Below are 13,630 nucleotides of genomic sequence, written 5' to 3'. Positions count from 1 at the left end.
CCGAATGTTCGCCCATGGACGTCGCTGGGTAGAAATGATGCCTTCAAGTGCACCGCGTAAACTACTGTACTTATGTAGGCTGGAAATGTTGCAGTGGCAGATTGAGTAGGATCAATTTAATAATGTTTAAATTGATTGAAAGTAGAAAAAACACGCCAGACAACATAAATACACACAATACCCATAATGCTAAATTATTAATCAATTAAATGTTATTATTATTCCAACCCAGCTGTGAACACAACGTGGGAAGGATTTTTTTTTTTTGCCTTTTATTATTATTATTATAATAATAATAAGTAATAAATAAAATCAAAATATAATTAATATTAAATACAAAACAATAATATTGAATACAATTAATAAATGTTAATACTAAAATGATTATTATTATTATTATTAATGATAATAATAATAATACATTTATTATTACAGATGTTACAAAGTGCTTCACAAGACAATAAAAGCAGATAAATAAATCAAAGATATGGTAACATGGACAAAACAGAACATCACAGAACATATCAATAATAATAATAATAAAGTAGTAAAATGGTAGAACAAGGTGATAAAAACAAATATATATACATACATAAATGTGTCAATTTAATCATGTTTAAATTGATTGAAAGCAGAAAAAACGAAAATAAACACACGCCAGACAACATAAATATACTATATATATATATATATATATATATAGCTACTATATAGCTAATACTCATAATGCTAAATTATTAATTAATTTAATTATATGATTAATCATATATTTTATTCCAACCCAGCTCTGAACATAACGTGGGCAAACTTTTTTTTGTTGCTTTTTATTATTATTATTATTATTATTATTATTATTATTATTAATAATAATAATAGTAATAGTAATAATAATCATACATTTATTATTATCAAAACAGATGTTACAAAGTGCTTCACAAGACAATAAAAGCAGATACATTAAGTACTATACTTTATTATTACATACTTACATAAAAAAAAAAAGCATTCGAATACTGATCTGAAGGTCGATTACCATGGCAACGGTCGAAGCTTCAAAGCATTCGGGTCAGCCCTAGTTGTTTGATTAGAATTAAGTATAGGAGATACCGACATATTGGTGTCGTTTGCCTAACTGATAACTGCCATTTATCTCAAGAAATAAGGAGGAAAGCACATTTTTAAAAATTATCTTTATCCTGCTTTTTTCTAAAATATCTTATGTGGGGGAGTGTGCTGTCTCAAGTCAGATAGAGCTTGATACAAGCTTTTAAAGACCTATCATGGGACATTTGATAATAATCACTTCCACATTGTGAAAAATAACTTGCATGCAGTTAAATGCATCACTAAAATCTAAAGCTGGAATCTGATCTGATAAAAGACAGGACAGGCCACTGAGATGGCAGGATACCAGGAAGACTTAACAGATGTGCTACTCAACATCTTGCATATTAATATTGTGCAGCTGCAGCAGGAAAAATGCTCGACATTTGAGAACAGAACATACGAGACAAAGGCCCATAAATAATGTAAACAATTTATTGGAACAATGTACAGATTCAAGCAATGGTAACCAGTCACATCCACTATATCATCTTACAAATATTACAAAATTACTACAGTACAATATAGATTCTTTGCATGATCCAAAATATTTGGTGGCCCCAAAAGTATTACTTTTTTAAAATTCAGCAGCTTATTAAAAAAAAAAAGTTCAAACCATGTCTATCAAAATGATGTTTTTGCTTTTATTAGCAAAAAAGATGAAGGCAGATCGTCTAATCAAGTTTGAAGGCTAAATGAGAATACAGGAGTTTCTTTGACTAGACATTCCTTAATATTGGTGGGTGCTTTATAAAATACAAATTTTCAGTAAAGCTTCATAGAAAGTCAAACTTATATTTTGCAATTTATGTTTATAACATCTTTGAGTTGTCGATCTAATTCTTTGCTTTTAAATTACCTGTTTCTTTAGATACAGTATATCTATTGCAAAACACCAACAAAACCTCAAAGTATTTGCTCTCAAGGCATTCACATTACACTAAATATTTACCGCAGTCGGATAACAATCACTTTTGACAAATAGTACATGAAGTATGTGCAAGTTACCATTTTATTCTTCCCCCCCTGCCTTGCTATTGTAATCACATTTGACAGCTAGCAGTGTTGCACACATATAACATTAACGTCAATTAACACCCATTGGTTACCCACTTTGAATATGAAGGGCGAGAGTTTCACTAATCTTGAGTTGTCGAGAGGAGATGCATAAAGGCGTACACGTTCGGGGAAATGATAACAAATAACACTGAACAACAGACAACCTGAGGTTAACACATAGAAAACACGTATTCAAGTAGTGAAACACAACTACAATGTATAGCAGCAGTCAAGTCAGAAATACAGCACAGTAATGGTGGGGATTGTTTCGCATGTGTTTTATAGACCTACACTCTTTCAATGAAAGAATAACAGGACCGTGCACACACACACACACACACATACACACCATCGAGCCATGATTACTCCATTTTTTGCATGCCAAACAGCTGGAATGTGACAGACAAAATCACCTCAAAACACAAAATGATGTGGCACATACAAGTATTTGCCTCTGTATTCCATGATGCATTAAATCACTGTTTACCTCATTAATGTTAAATCTAAGAGATCAGTTATATATATTTTGATATTGTGAACGTTTATCTAAGACACTAAAGTATTTTCACAATCTAATAATAACCCCGTTGCATCAAGATACTTATTGCATTAGGTAAATACATTTTTAGCAGCAATAATAATTAGTGATCTGTTAACGCTAAGGTCATATTCGGAAGGGTTTGGCTACATCGTTAATTTCAAGCACTTGCCATTTAAATTTTAAGTGCATCGCAAAAGGGTTAAAATACTGCAGTTATTACTCTGGCCGGCAGAGGATAAATGACTGGCAGGCAGGGCGTAAAAAACTAAATAAAAAATTCCTATCTCTCCAACCCATCATGGAATACATTCAGGCTATCTGTAACTTAAACACTTACACACTTTTATAAAATATAACAGCGCAAAACAACCAGAGACAATAACATTGTTGTAGTTTCACAGTATTTAAAAACTATACATCCAGCTATGGGGGTCAAAGTTTAGGGAGAACACTCCAGCGAGATTTATGTGAAGTTATAAAAGTCTGAGTGTTGCGATACATAAATGGTTACGATGTACTTTTAAACCTTTAATTGAAGCTCACCCTCCCTCCCTCCCGTAATCCCACTATGTGTTGGGCTGTGAGGGGCCACCAACATGCAAGAGATGAAAGTACCCCACAAAACACAACCACCCCAAAACGTTACACAGTCATCCTCAAGATCATGCTTTTAGCACAAGAAGCCAAACAACCAAGAAGAAAAACTTCAGTACATTGAGAAATAAACATTCATCCGATGGACTGCATGATTCTCATGGACAGCCAAAGTCACAAAAATCACTAAGACAGGTATCGTGTCATGGTGGTGTCTTCCTACGTGTTTCTCCTTCATGAAGGCTCAGACAATATAAAGGATTGTAAGCATTCTAAAGCTTCACTATGCTCGCCGATGAATGTCCACGTCACATTCACGCCACAAGACCAAACCGAGAGATTCACCCCCGACGTTACATCACAGCCAAGATTTAACACATTTCCTAAATCCCGCAGTGTAAACCCAGTCATGCTACATTACGGCCGATTGCCGTAATTCTCTGGTAGAGGAAACAAAAGTACTGTAAATAGATAAATTACAAGGTCAAAGAAGAACCTTATCACAGGGCAATGACTGCTGTCAAACGCAACACACACCACTAATGTTCCACAGCTTTTCACAATGATACAAGCATGCTACCTATTCCCAGAAAAGCTGCTCCTAAAAGTAAAATCCTGTGCTCTCCAGTGACATTATTGACAGCTTTTGCCCTGATAAAGAATAGAAACACTGAAAACGATATAGGCGATAACTTAATCTTGGTGATATGCAGCATTATAAAATGATACTCTCCAGAGTCGGATCCAATATGATGCTTTCTTAGCATCGGCTGCTATTCCTTAATGAACCTTCAACAGTCTTCTACTCTACTGGTAGAATTCAGTGGAGTTGAGAACTACCACACGCCATTTACCTGGCTGATATGATAATAAATCTGCTCTAAAGACCAGTTTCTGCACCTTGTCAATGTGCAATCTCTTCATCTAACCAAAATTAAAGAGCAAATGCTTTGCAGAGTTTTGCAAAGTTTTTCTGTTTTGCTTACATTTCCTTTCAGTAGCTCAGGTAACAGAAACAGAAAATATGATGATTGGTGGATAAATGGAGAGAAAAAAGGTGATATGTTTCATTATTTCTGATTGAGATGTGATAAGATGAATTTTCCTCCCATGATAAGGTTGTTCTGGCAGTCCCTTTCCCCCCTTGCCTGTGCATGGGGGCACTGAGCACTGCAGCTACCACCTCCCTCCCACCCCGTCCTTCAGGTCGGGGAGGGGTCCGCACCCCTTCCCTCCCCTCAGCAGGCAGACCCTTCCCCCCAGTAAAGGGTAACATGTTCCCTGGGTAAAAGAGGTTCCCTATATTGTCTCCCATATTGAATGACCTGTGTAGAGAAAGAGAGGCTTCATTAGAAAAAACAACATTTCTTTTTAGGCTACATCCACACTAATACGTTATCGTTTTAAAATGCTACGTTTATGCCTAACGTCCACACTACCCCGGCGTTTTCGAGCCCCTAAAACGGAGACGTTTGAAAACGCTGCTGACCCCGTTTTAATTTTAAAACTCCGAGGTTGAGGTTTAAGTTACATGTCTACAGGGGCGTTTTTTATCGTGAGGAATCGCCTCACTTCCCAGCATTGGATGCTTGATGGACTGCCACTAGACACAAGGCCCCTAATTGGACGAACACTTTCACTCATGGGCTGCTGCTCCCAGCTTTCAAACCGAGAACCAGCATGGCGGCTCGTTTTGGAAACTTTGTTCTCTTGTATCACGAAAATAGTTCACCGAAATGTGTTTCTGAAAACATTTTTTGAGAGAAATAAGTTATGCAGTTGCTGAATCTGTTATTTTGGATCGACAACGCTTAGTTTAAAAGTTTCTCAGGAGCTTCCAGAGGCAGCGAGTCGCGTCGGATGCCCCTGATTTGCATAAAGTAGCCTAGACCTCAACTTTATGCAAATGAGGAGCGGGCGATGTGACGGTCAGTTTCCTGAATCGCGCCGCCACGCTACCAGAATGCATTGCACGGCTGATTACATAGACAATTAATACAGTTACATGCGTACACATACGAGTTACATGTGATATGTGTTTTCAGGCGCGGTAGTACAGACGGAGATTAATTCAGAAACGGCCCTAAAACACTCGTCTGGACAGAGATATGAAAACATATTAGTGTGGATGTAGCCTTATATTAAAACACTGAAATCAGCACGTCAACGTTAAATTGATTTTCTATGATAGCAAATGATGTGAGAGAGATGAAACTGACCCCAGTGATGAGGCACACTGCTGCGGAAACAGTTACACCCCGTAAAAGGTTGCCAGCCGTTCCTTCAGTGGCATGGGGAACTGATCTGAGAAGCGCCTCCAGTTGTCCTCTCCCACCTGGTTCTTAAATCCGTGAAGGATCTGAAATCAAACACCAGGAGAAGTTCATACCAAGTTGTAATGGAGTGCTGCCTTTCAAAATAGATCTTGGGCGTGACACAGTTATTATCAGTGGGTCAACTGTTAAGACACCGCCATTCCTCCACTTGGCCACTGGGGGGCAGACAAGGTGACGGAGTGAGCAAAATGATCATGAATGCATGAGGGAATCTTTTCCAGATCAGTCATTTGAATTTAATCCTGTACATTTTAGCAAGTTTTGTTTAAACACTGAGCATTTTCAGCTTTTTACCTTGTAGAACATGTCTCTAAGATCATCCTTTGGATTTACCCAGGAGGCCACAGCGTCGCAGAAGAATATAAAATCCTGTTCCAGAGAAGAGAGGTGAGGAGACATTTCAACTTGAGACAACATAATGACCACGCTGGCGTTGTGTTGCTGCACCTCACCTGCACTACACCTCCTGGATTTACACTGATCATAGTGCAAATTCCTCTGAACGCAGAGTCTTTCTCCTCATTGTCTCTTATATTTCGTAGAGAGGTGCACCTGACGACAGGGACGACCAAATTTAACATCAGACAGATCAAAAAATTGCAAAATTGCAAAATTGCAAGATGCAATTTATCAAAAACTACTGCAAATCCACTAACATTATACTCGTGAGAAATAAACACTATTTCAATCCTTACAATACAAATGTAATGTTTAGGTGTTTTCTTATTATCAGTAATACTTGTCCTTATGTAAAAACATATTAGACTTGTGTGATAGACATTGTGTCTATCATGGCCTGAGAGTTAAACACAACAAGTCAAGCATGCACACAACACAGATTAAAATAAAACAAATACTTGTTTTTACTTTTAACAAAACTACTTTGAGCTCTTATAACTTCACTTGTCTATGAGCAGTGTGTTGTTCAGTAAAACCTCATCTATCGCACCTTGAAAATAACATTACTTTTTTTGGAAAGATTGACTAAAGAAGGTTTGGGGTCTTTTTTTTTTTGGGACAGGCACATGCAGCTGGGTGACTACTACATGAGAAAGGGATTTAGGAATGCTCTTTAGCAGCATCCTTTCTCTGTTGTTGAACCAGCAGGCATGTGACAAATCTGATCCCATGCATCTTTTAGGTTAGCGACAATTAACAATGACAAAAAAAACTAGAAATTAAACAAATTAATGTATAATACATGAAGGTGCTACTGAGGCAAAAACAAATCACAAGTAGGACCTAAAAGAGGACAGGGTTAGTCACATGGTTGGCAATGATTACAAACTGATAAGAAAAGAAAAATAAAACTGAAAAGACTTCTTTTGAGAAGGAAAGTAAGGAGAGGAGAGGAACAGGGGAGAAGAGGGAGCAACAGGAGACAGACGAGAAGATAGGAAGAAAGCAGAGAGGAGATGAATTAAATAAAAGATTGAATAATACACACCAGGGTCTTATAAACTGCTGTAGCATGGGTGCCACCTCTTGAGGACAAACGTAACCAAGACGACCAATTGTTATTGCTAAGGTAACGCAATCACGGTTACACACCACCAAACGCCAACCAAGACATGAGCAATGAGGAGGGGAGGAGAAAAATAAAGAAAAAACAAACAACTCAGAGACATAAATCAACAGAATCTGTGTATGATAATAAACAGAAGATTTCACTAGTGTTGATTATTACTGCCCCGTCAAGTCGTGGGGAGGAATGTAAAATATGACACTCTAAAAAAAACATACAACACGTTTAAGGGAGAACACATTGACAACTTTGACAGGACATTCATAGAAAAAGGCAAACAATGGCATCTGCTTTCACAAATCATATGGATCGAAAAAGCTAGTAGGAAAAGTGATTGAAATTCATTAGCTTGATTTTTAAAAAGTAGGTCTCAATGTAAAAGACACAGGCTATCTCAAGTGTAGCATGTGTATGTGACTGGCCTAAAACAAGAGCAGTTCACTTGGGCTTTCAGAGATTTCTCCCTTAAACTCACAAATGTTAATTTTCCATAACAAACAGAAATGTTGGGTATTTTTTTTGTTCTTTTGAAAAAAAAAGAAAAAGAAAAATGACAGATTACTCCAAGCCAACTACATGGAGGGAGACTAGTATCCAGCACAGCAGGTTCTTATGAGGCAGAGAGGAGGGAGGACCTAAGTTTAAGAGACACAAAACTATGCAACATTCTCATTAACAAACAGGCATTTATGAACAGTCCAATGACACATGCAGAAAGCAGATGGTATGCTCATTAGAATAAAGTTCAGTGCAGGATAAGCTGATCAGAGACAAGAATTCACTGCCACATCCACATTTTAACTGGACCGTGGTGTTACATGGCTGTGATTCCAGTTTTAAACTGGTTCTCTATGACAGATAGAAGATTTACACATGGCCAAAACATGTTGTTTTCTTAAAGTCCGGGTAAAGCAAAAATAAATGTGTTCAGAGTTTGTCACGCCACAGAAAAATGTGTTAATAACCACCCAGCCAAATCTGAATGAAAGTTTATAAAATGAGGTTTCAAAACCGTGACAAAATAAGCAGTATTCTCTGCTCTGAAATGCTGGGGGCATGTCCACTAAAGGCTCTGAAATAACGCCCAATCACGGGTGAGGGTTGATTACATATGCACAGTTAGTTACAGTATATACACAACATGTTGATCATCTCACTAGGCTAGTTTGAGATGAGCCAGGCCTGCGCAGAATCGATCACCGGCGATCAACGCGAAACGCATGCCGGTTAGATTTGTGTCCGACTTGATCCCAACTTGCTCTGATGTCAGGCACACGTGGGCAACGATAACCTCACGAGAAGAAGGCGGCCGCAGTTTTTAGAGTCACGCACCACAGTTGCTCTCCACCGACTGCAAAACCAAGGGCATGATGGGAAACGCCTGGCTCTGGCCTGATCAAAGAGCTGATTGGCTCTTAATTTGACAACAAACACCACGTGTCGTAGAAAGGCCGAACTGTCTGTGTAATTTTAATATTTAACGCTAGATTGTAGCTATTAGTCTCATGTTGTATAATGAAGGTTTCATCTGTAAACAAACATATCTTGTGTGGTTGATAATAGTAATAATGAAGGTTATTTATATAGCACTTAATAAAATTAATGCTCCTTACAATGTGCTTTACATTTACCGCCGCAGCGTTTCATAGACATTACATGTCAGTTCGCCGTAGGCCGCATTTAACCGTCGCTCTGGTGTGAATTCAGCGTTACGGTCTATAACTCCTCAATTCAGTTCTATATAGTTCACCGTCTTTTCACATGTTTTCCACAGTTATTTTCCAACATGTATTATGTGTTCAGAAACAAATCTCTGGTTTTACTTTACCCGGACTTTAAGTAATTTTGTATCCTTTGATTCACTGTCGTGTTTTCAATTAACACATTGAAAACATGCAACAAATGGTGAAAAAGTTCACTCGTCAGATGCAAAACATTAATAAACTCTTATGAAACTCGACTGGCATGACACAAGTTATAATTATCATGTATCCTGCATCAAACATTGGCCATTCTTAACAACATTTAACATCTATTGGCAGATATGCATCCACATTTAAAGAACAGTAAATTAAAGCAACAAATAAACTGACAGCAAACAAACAGGAACACATCTACAGAGTCCCTAGATTCTCTTTCATTTAGGCAGGTTACACTTCACCCTTGAATGCATCTTTGTCCATAATTTTCAATTTAATTTGTAAAAACAAGAGCACAGTGTAACCTTTTTAAAAAAAAAAAATGCTCTAGTCTAGGTGCCCTACATTTAGTCAGATTAGATGTTCTCTCAATCATCTATGAGTAGTTATTGTTCAAGTGTTCAGAAGATGTCTGTCTCATGCTAACAGTCAGCTATGTGAGGCTGTGAACTCACCTATCTATCTCACACACTGCCTGTGCTTTGCATTTTGTTCTGCTTCAGTATTCTACTTCACCTGATGGTGCAAAGTCAGTCCACATTAGTTACTTCCAAGACTGGGCACTTACATGGCTCGCTCCATTCAAGAGCGTCAAGAATTTCACACCAGGGCTTGCCCCCGGTTTCATTTTCTTTTATCTCCATTTACAGGCCACACTGCCAGGCTGCAAATCATTAGCTGAAATAGCTTGCATACTTTGGGTGAAACCAGCCAAACCTGTAAGGCCCGTGGCTTGAGAAGGTTGTTTTTGTTGTATTTAAAGGGCAGGACAGGCGCCCTAGTGAGTGTTGCTGAATCCCTGGCTGAATGGACCTGAGTGTGTGTGAGCACCTCCCTGTGTGTGGCGACCTGGCTGGCTGGCTCAGCACTGCCACCGAGTGGTACCTGTGTTCTCCAGTAGAGTCTTTGGGGTATTGGGCCTGTTAATGATCTCCACCAGCTGGTGCAGCACCATGGCAATGTACGGCTGCATTTCAGACCCTGAGGGTGTAGGAACAGTGAGAGACGATGGAAAGAAATGTGTTTACTCTGCCGACTGTATTTTGATAACAAAATATGCAGTGTAACATTTGTTAAAATTGAGGCACTCACCCATTTGTATAGATATCTCTCCAATTGCCCAGGTTGCATTGTTGCACACTGATATTAATTCTGGGTTTAAATTAGTACCCAGTATGGGCATAAAATCCGCTGGAAGAAGGAAAGCAAGAAAACTTAGAAACTGACCAACAACTTATTGTCAAACAGTGTTGAAGAGTGAACTGCTCAGAACCTACCGATGCATGGTTTGACGTGTTGGAAACAAGCCTTGGTTAAATCCCCCAGCAGAGCAAAAGAACTCTGACGCACTTCTGGCATTTTGTCCTGAACAGTTGGCGGGAACAACAAAAGGTGAACAATGCAGGTGACTTCATCAGTTTATCAGATAAGCGGCACGTTATTCACTTTCTTCACCTGCATGCACTGGTACATGAGGGTGAGGATGTTGCTACGAGCAACCAGCTCTTCAATGGTGCCTCCCAAACCCTCAGCCAGTCCGCTAAGGAGATCCAAAGCCACGATCATGAAGTCTTTGTCAGGGGCCTCATACTGGTCTGGCTGGGACTGATAAAGCTAGGCAGAAAAGAGGATAAGAGTTAATTTAAATTAACACAAATAACTACTAGTTATTTACTACTAAATTATAATTACTTATAAAACCTGAGTTATAAAGTTAAAGTTACTACGAGGAGTGCAGCGGTGCTGTTGTTGGGTTGTGAGTGAGAGACGAAGAGAGAAATGGAGAGTACTATAAGAAAGAAATACTCAAGCAGGAGCAAAAATGAATGAAGTTAAAAGTGTTTAAGATTAAAAATGCTGTTGCAGTGTAGTTATTATTTTGCTATCTTATTTTGCTTTCTTTAAAAGTCACCAGAATGCAGGAAACAAAGTCTCTGAAACTCAAATTGTTTCTGGGTGAGGACTCCCAGACCCCCTGTTTTGATTTCCAAATCCTCCCTATTTTTGAGGTCTCAAGGTTGTAAAGTGGAGCATGGAGCTCTCCACCTCCAGCAGGAGCTCTGACTGCAGGTCAAAGCCTGCAGCAAAGCCAGATCTGGGTCTGTCTGCGGCGGGCTGGTCGTTGCCAGAGGTCCCGCTGGAGTCTGAGCTGAATGAGTGTCTGGTGAACCTGCATAATTTCATCGTAAATCCGACCGGGTGGTACCGATGACAAGCATTAAGAATAACTATATAGAAATAGCCAATCTTCTCGCTGATGGTCTCGTTTACTTATGTAGGTCATATAGAGGCCTCAGTATTAAATTGAGATTGTTTCATAACCAGTTAAAGGTTCCTCGTAGTAACTGGAAGTTCTCTCTAGCTATGAAGTCAGCTCACTATCCTGAAACTTCATGTCCCATCCACTGTGTTAATGATTAAAGGTATAGTTTACCAGTGTACCTGTACATTAAACCTGCATTGATGTATTTGATGTGGCTACTTGGGGCAGTGCAACAAGCTGTAAACACATTAACATAATCACCATATAAAGTTAATATGGCCATAAAACCAAAACAATGAGCTGAAAGATGCTCTGTAGAGCTGAAAGTCAGGTAATAATCCTCTGTGGCTTTGTCACTGCGAGCAAATCCTTTCATATAACACCTATTAATTTGATTTCATTCATTATCCGTAAACACTTATCCTAGTCAGGGTTAGTGGGGGGGCTGGAGCCGATCCCAGCTGACATTGGGCGAAGGCGGGGTACACCCTGGACGCCAGACTATCACAGGGCTGACACATAGAGACAGACAACCATTCACGCTCACATTCACACCTACGGGACATTTAGAATCAACAATTAACCTAGATAGATAGATAAATAGATACAGGAAAATAGTTAAAATGTATTGAGAGAGGGCGAGAGTGTATGTGTGTGTGTACACACTCACCATGGCCTGAGCAAGCGTCTTCTGGACCAGGTTGACACAGCGTTGGTACACAGGCTCACAGTAGGGCAGGAAGCCACTCTGCAGGGCGGTGGCTACAGACGACAGACACTGAGGAAGGCAGGCAGGGGGTAGATACAGTCAGTGGCCTGTTCATACACGGTTATCATCAAAGAACTGACTCACTATCAACTAAATGATTTATGCAGGCAGTAGCTTCACATCAGAGACTCACTTCTAATAAAGGGAAGAGATCTTTGTCTTCATCTTTCAGCTGGTTCCATTTCTGGATCAGCGGAGGCATCAACATCTGGATGTATTCCTAACAAATAACACGGATTAAAGGAGTCTTTACACAAACACAGTGGGCGACTAATGAGTGGGTATGATCATTACAGACGTTAATGCATTCACCCATACGTTTAAACAAATCTAGGAAGCATGGGGGATTTCTAATGCTTGTTTACGGAACACGATGTCTATACTATAACATCAGAAAGTACACTTACCACTACTACTAGCACTACAAAAGTGAAAGGAGGAGTAAATAGTACATTCCTCTATTTCTGCATACCGGTTTATTGAGATGATGTCCCACTGAGTCTGCAAGTGTTCCGATGGCGTCGTAAAGAATGAGCAGGTTTTTGTGCTGGTACTTGCTGAAAGCAAACACCAGTGTGTCCAAGATGAACGCCAGGTAGGGAACCAGCTCTGTACAAGCCTCCTCCTCCAAAGTGGCAAAGGCACTAGAAAGAGAAGAGGGAAGAAAACATCATACAGCGAGGAATGTTTTAAAGCTATTACCTCTCAACATCTTTAAAGTTCACACATTTTAAAAGTACTCTGCTATGAATCATGAATTTTGTTTAACATGGTTTTCACTGCAGGGGCTGCATCTCAACACCCAAAGGAAAAACTGTGTGGGTGACACCAGTCCAAATGAAGTGCAGCAGGGTTCCTAATGTGCTGTAAAGTGACATGGCTTTATCAGGACTTCTTGCTCACCTGCAAGCAGCCTCCTGCACACGCTTGTTGCTGTCCAGAATACGTTTGAGCAGCTCCGTCATTAGAGGCTTCAGGTAAGTATCTGGGGGCTGGCTGACAACCCAGTGGGCGTAGCGACTCAGTGTCCAGCAGGTGATGGAACGCACCAGGGCCTTCTTGTCAGACAAACACTGGACGAGATGGGGAATGAGCTCAGGCAGGTATGGGATCATGCCCTGCATGCAGCCTGGAGACAGGGATAAGAACGTGTGTAATTTCTTCTGATCATAAATTCTGGGTGGGGGGCATTACTCCCCATATTTTGTCTCCACTTCTTCCTCTTTCCCTCCTTACCTTCAGCTATAGCCCCAAGCACTAGGATGCCAGACTCTTTAACTACCCACTCTGGATGGAAGAGCAGCTCTTTGAGTAGCGGCAGAATGTGCAGCAGCAGATCGTCCCTGAACACGTTGGCCAACACGTCCAACGCCGCAGCTGAACACTTGCCTAATGTTTGGTGAAAAGTAGGGAGACATACATACAAACATAGAAGTGTGCAGACAAACATCATACAGACATCACAGGTACAGCAGACACAAAGACAAGCAATCAATACACTGCATGTTTCTTAGCTCTTA

At 39.7% G+C, this 13,630-nt stretch overlaps 1 protein-coding gene across 4 annotated transcripts in view; it reads right to left on the bottom strand.

Moving 5' to 3' along the window:
• Positions 1-1,525: 1,525 nt before the first annotated feature.
• The window catches only part of tnpo1 (transportin 1), a 28,792-nt gene continuing 16,687 nt past the window's right edge, over positions 1,526-13,630 (bottom strand). For 3 of the 4 annotated variants that reach the window (XM_074618790.1, XM_074618791.1, XM_074618792.1), the window contains exons 12-25: positions 13,347-13,499; positions 13,014-13,239; positions 12,583-12,754; positions 12,244-12,330; positions 12,012-12,119; positions 10,534-10,692; positions 10,356-10,443; positions 10,171-10,269; positions 9,964-10,059; positions 7,082-7,157; positions 6,087-6,186; positions 5,929-6,003; positions 5,518-5,657; positions 1,526-4,623 (exon numbers count right to left, since the gene is read on the bottom strand). In XM_074618790.1, coding sequence (XP_074474891.1) covers positions 5,550-5,657; positions 5,929-6,003; positions 6,087-6,186; positions 7,082-7,157; positions 9,964-10,059; positions 10,171-10,269; positions 10,356-10,443; positions 10,534-10,692; positions 12,012-12,119; positions 12,244-12,330; positions 12,583-12,754; positions 13,014-13,239; positions 13,347-13,499 — 1,547 coding nt within the window. In that variant the 3' untranslated portion in view covers positions 1,526-4,623; positions 5,518-5,549. The remainder of the gene's footprint in view (positions 4,624-5,517; positions 5,658-5,928; positions 6,004-6,086; positions 6,187-7,081; positions 7,158-9,963; positions 10,060-10,170; positions 10,270-10,355; positions 10,444-10,533; positions 10,693-12,011; positions 12,120-12,243; positions 12,331-12,582; positions 12,755-13,013; positions 13,240-13,346; positions 13,500-13,630) is intronic. The other variant, XR_012591771.1, reaches the window with a different exon arrangement.

The sequence above is a fragment of the Sebastes fasciatus genome, chromosome 19, assembly GCF_043250625.1.
Source record: "Sebastes fasciatus isolate fSebFas1 chromosome 19, fSebFas1.pri, whole genome shotgun sequence".
Lineage (NCBI taxonomy): Eukaryota > Metazoa > Chordata > Actinopteri > Perciformes > Sebastidae > Sebastes > Sebastes fasciatus.
This window is presented reverse-complemented; position numbering and strand designations above follow the sequence as displayed.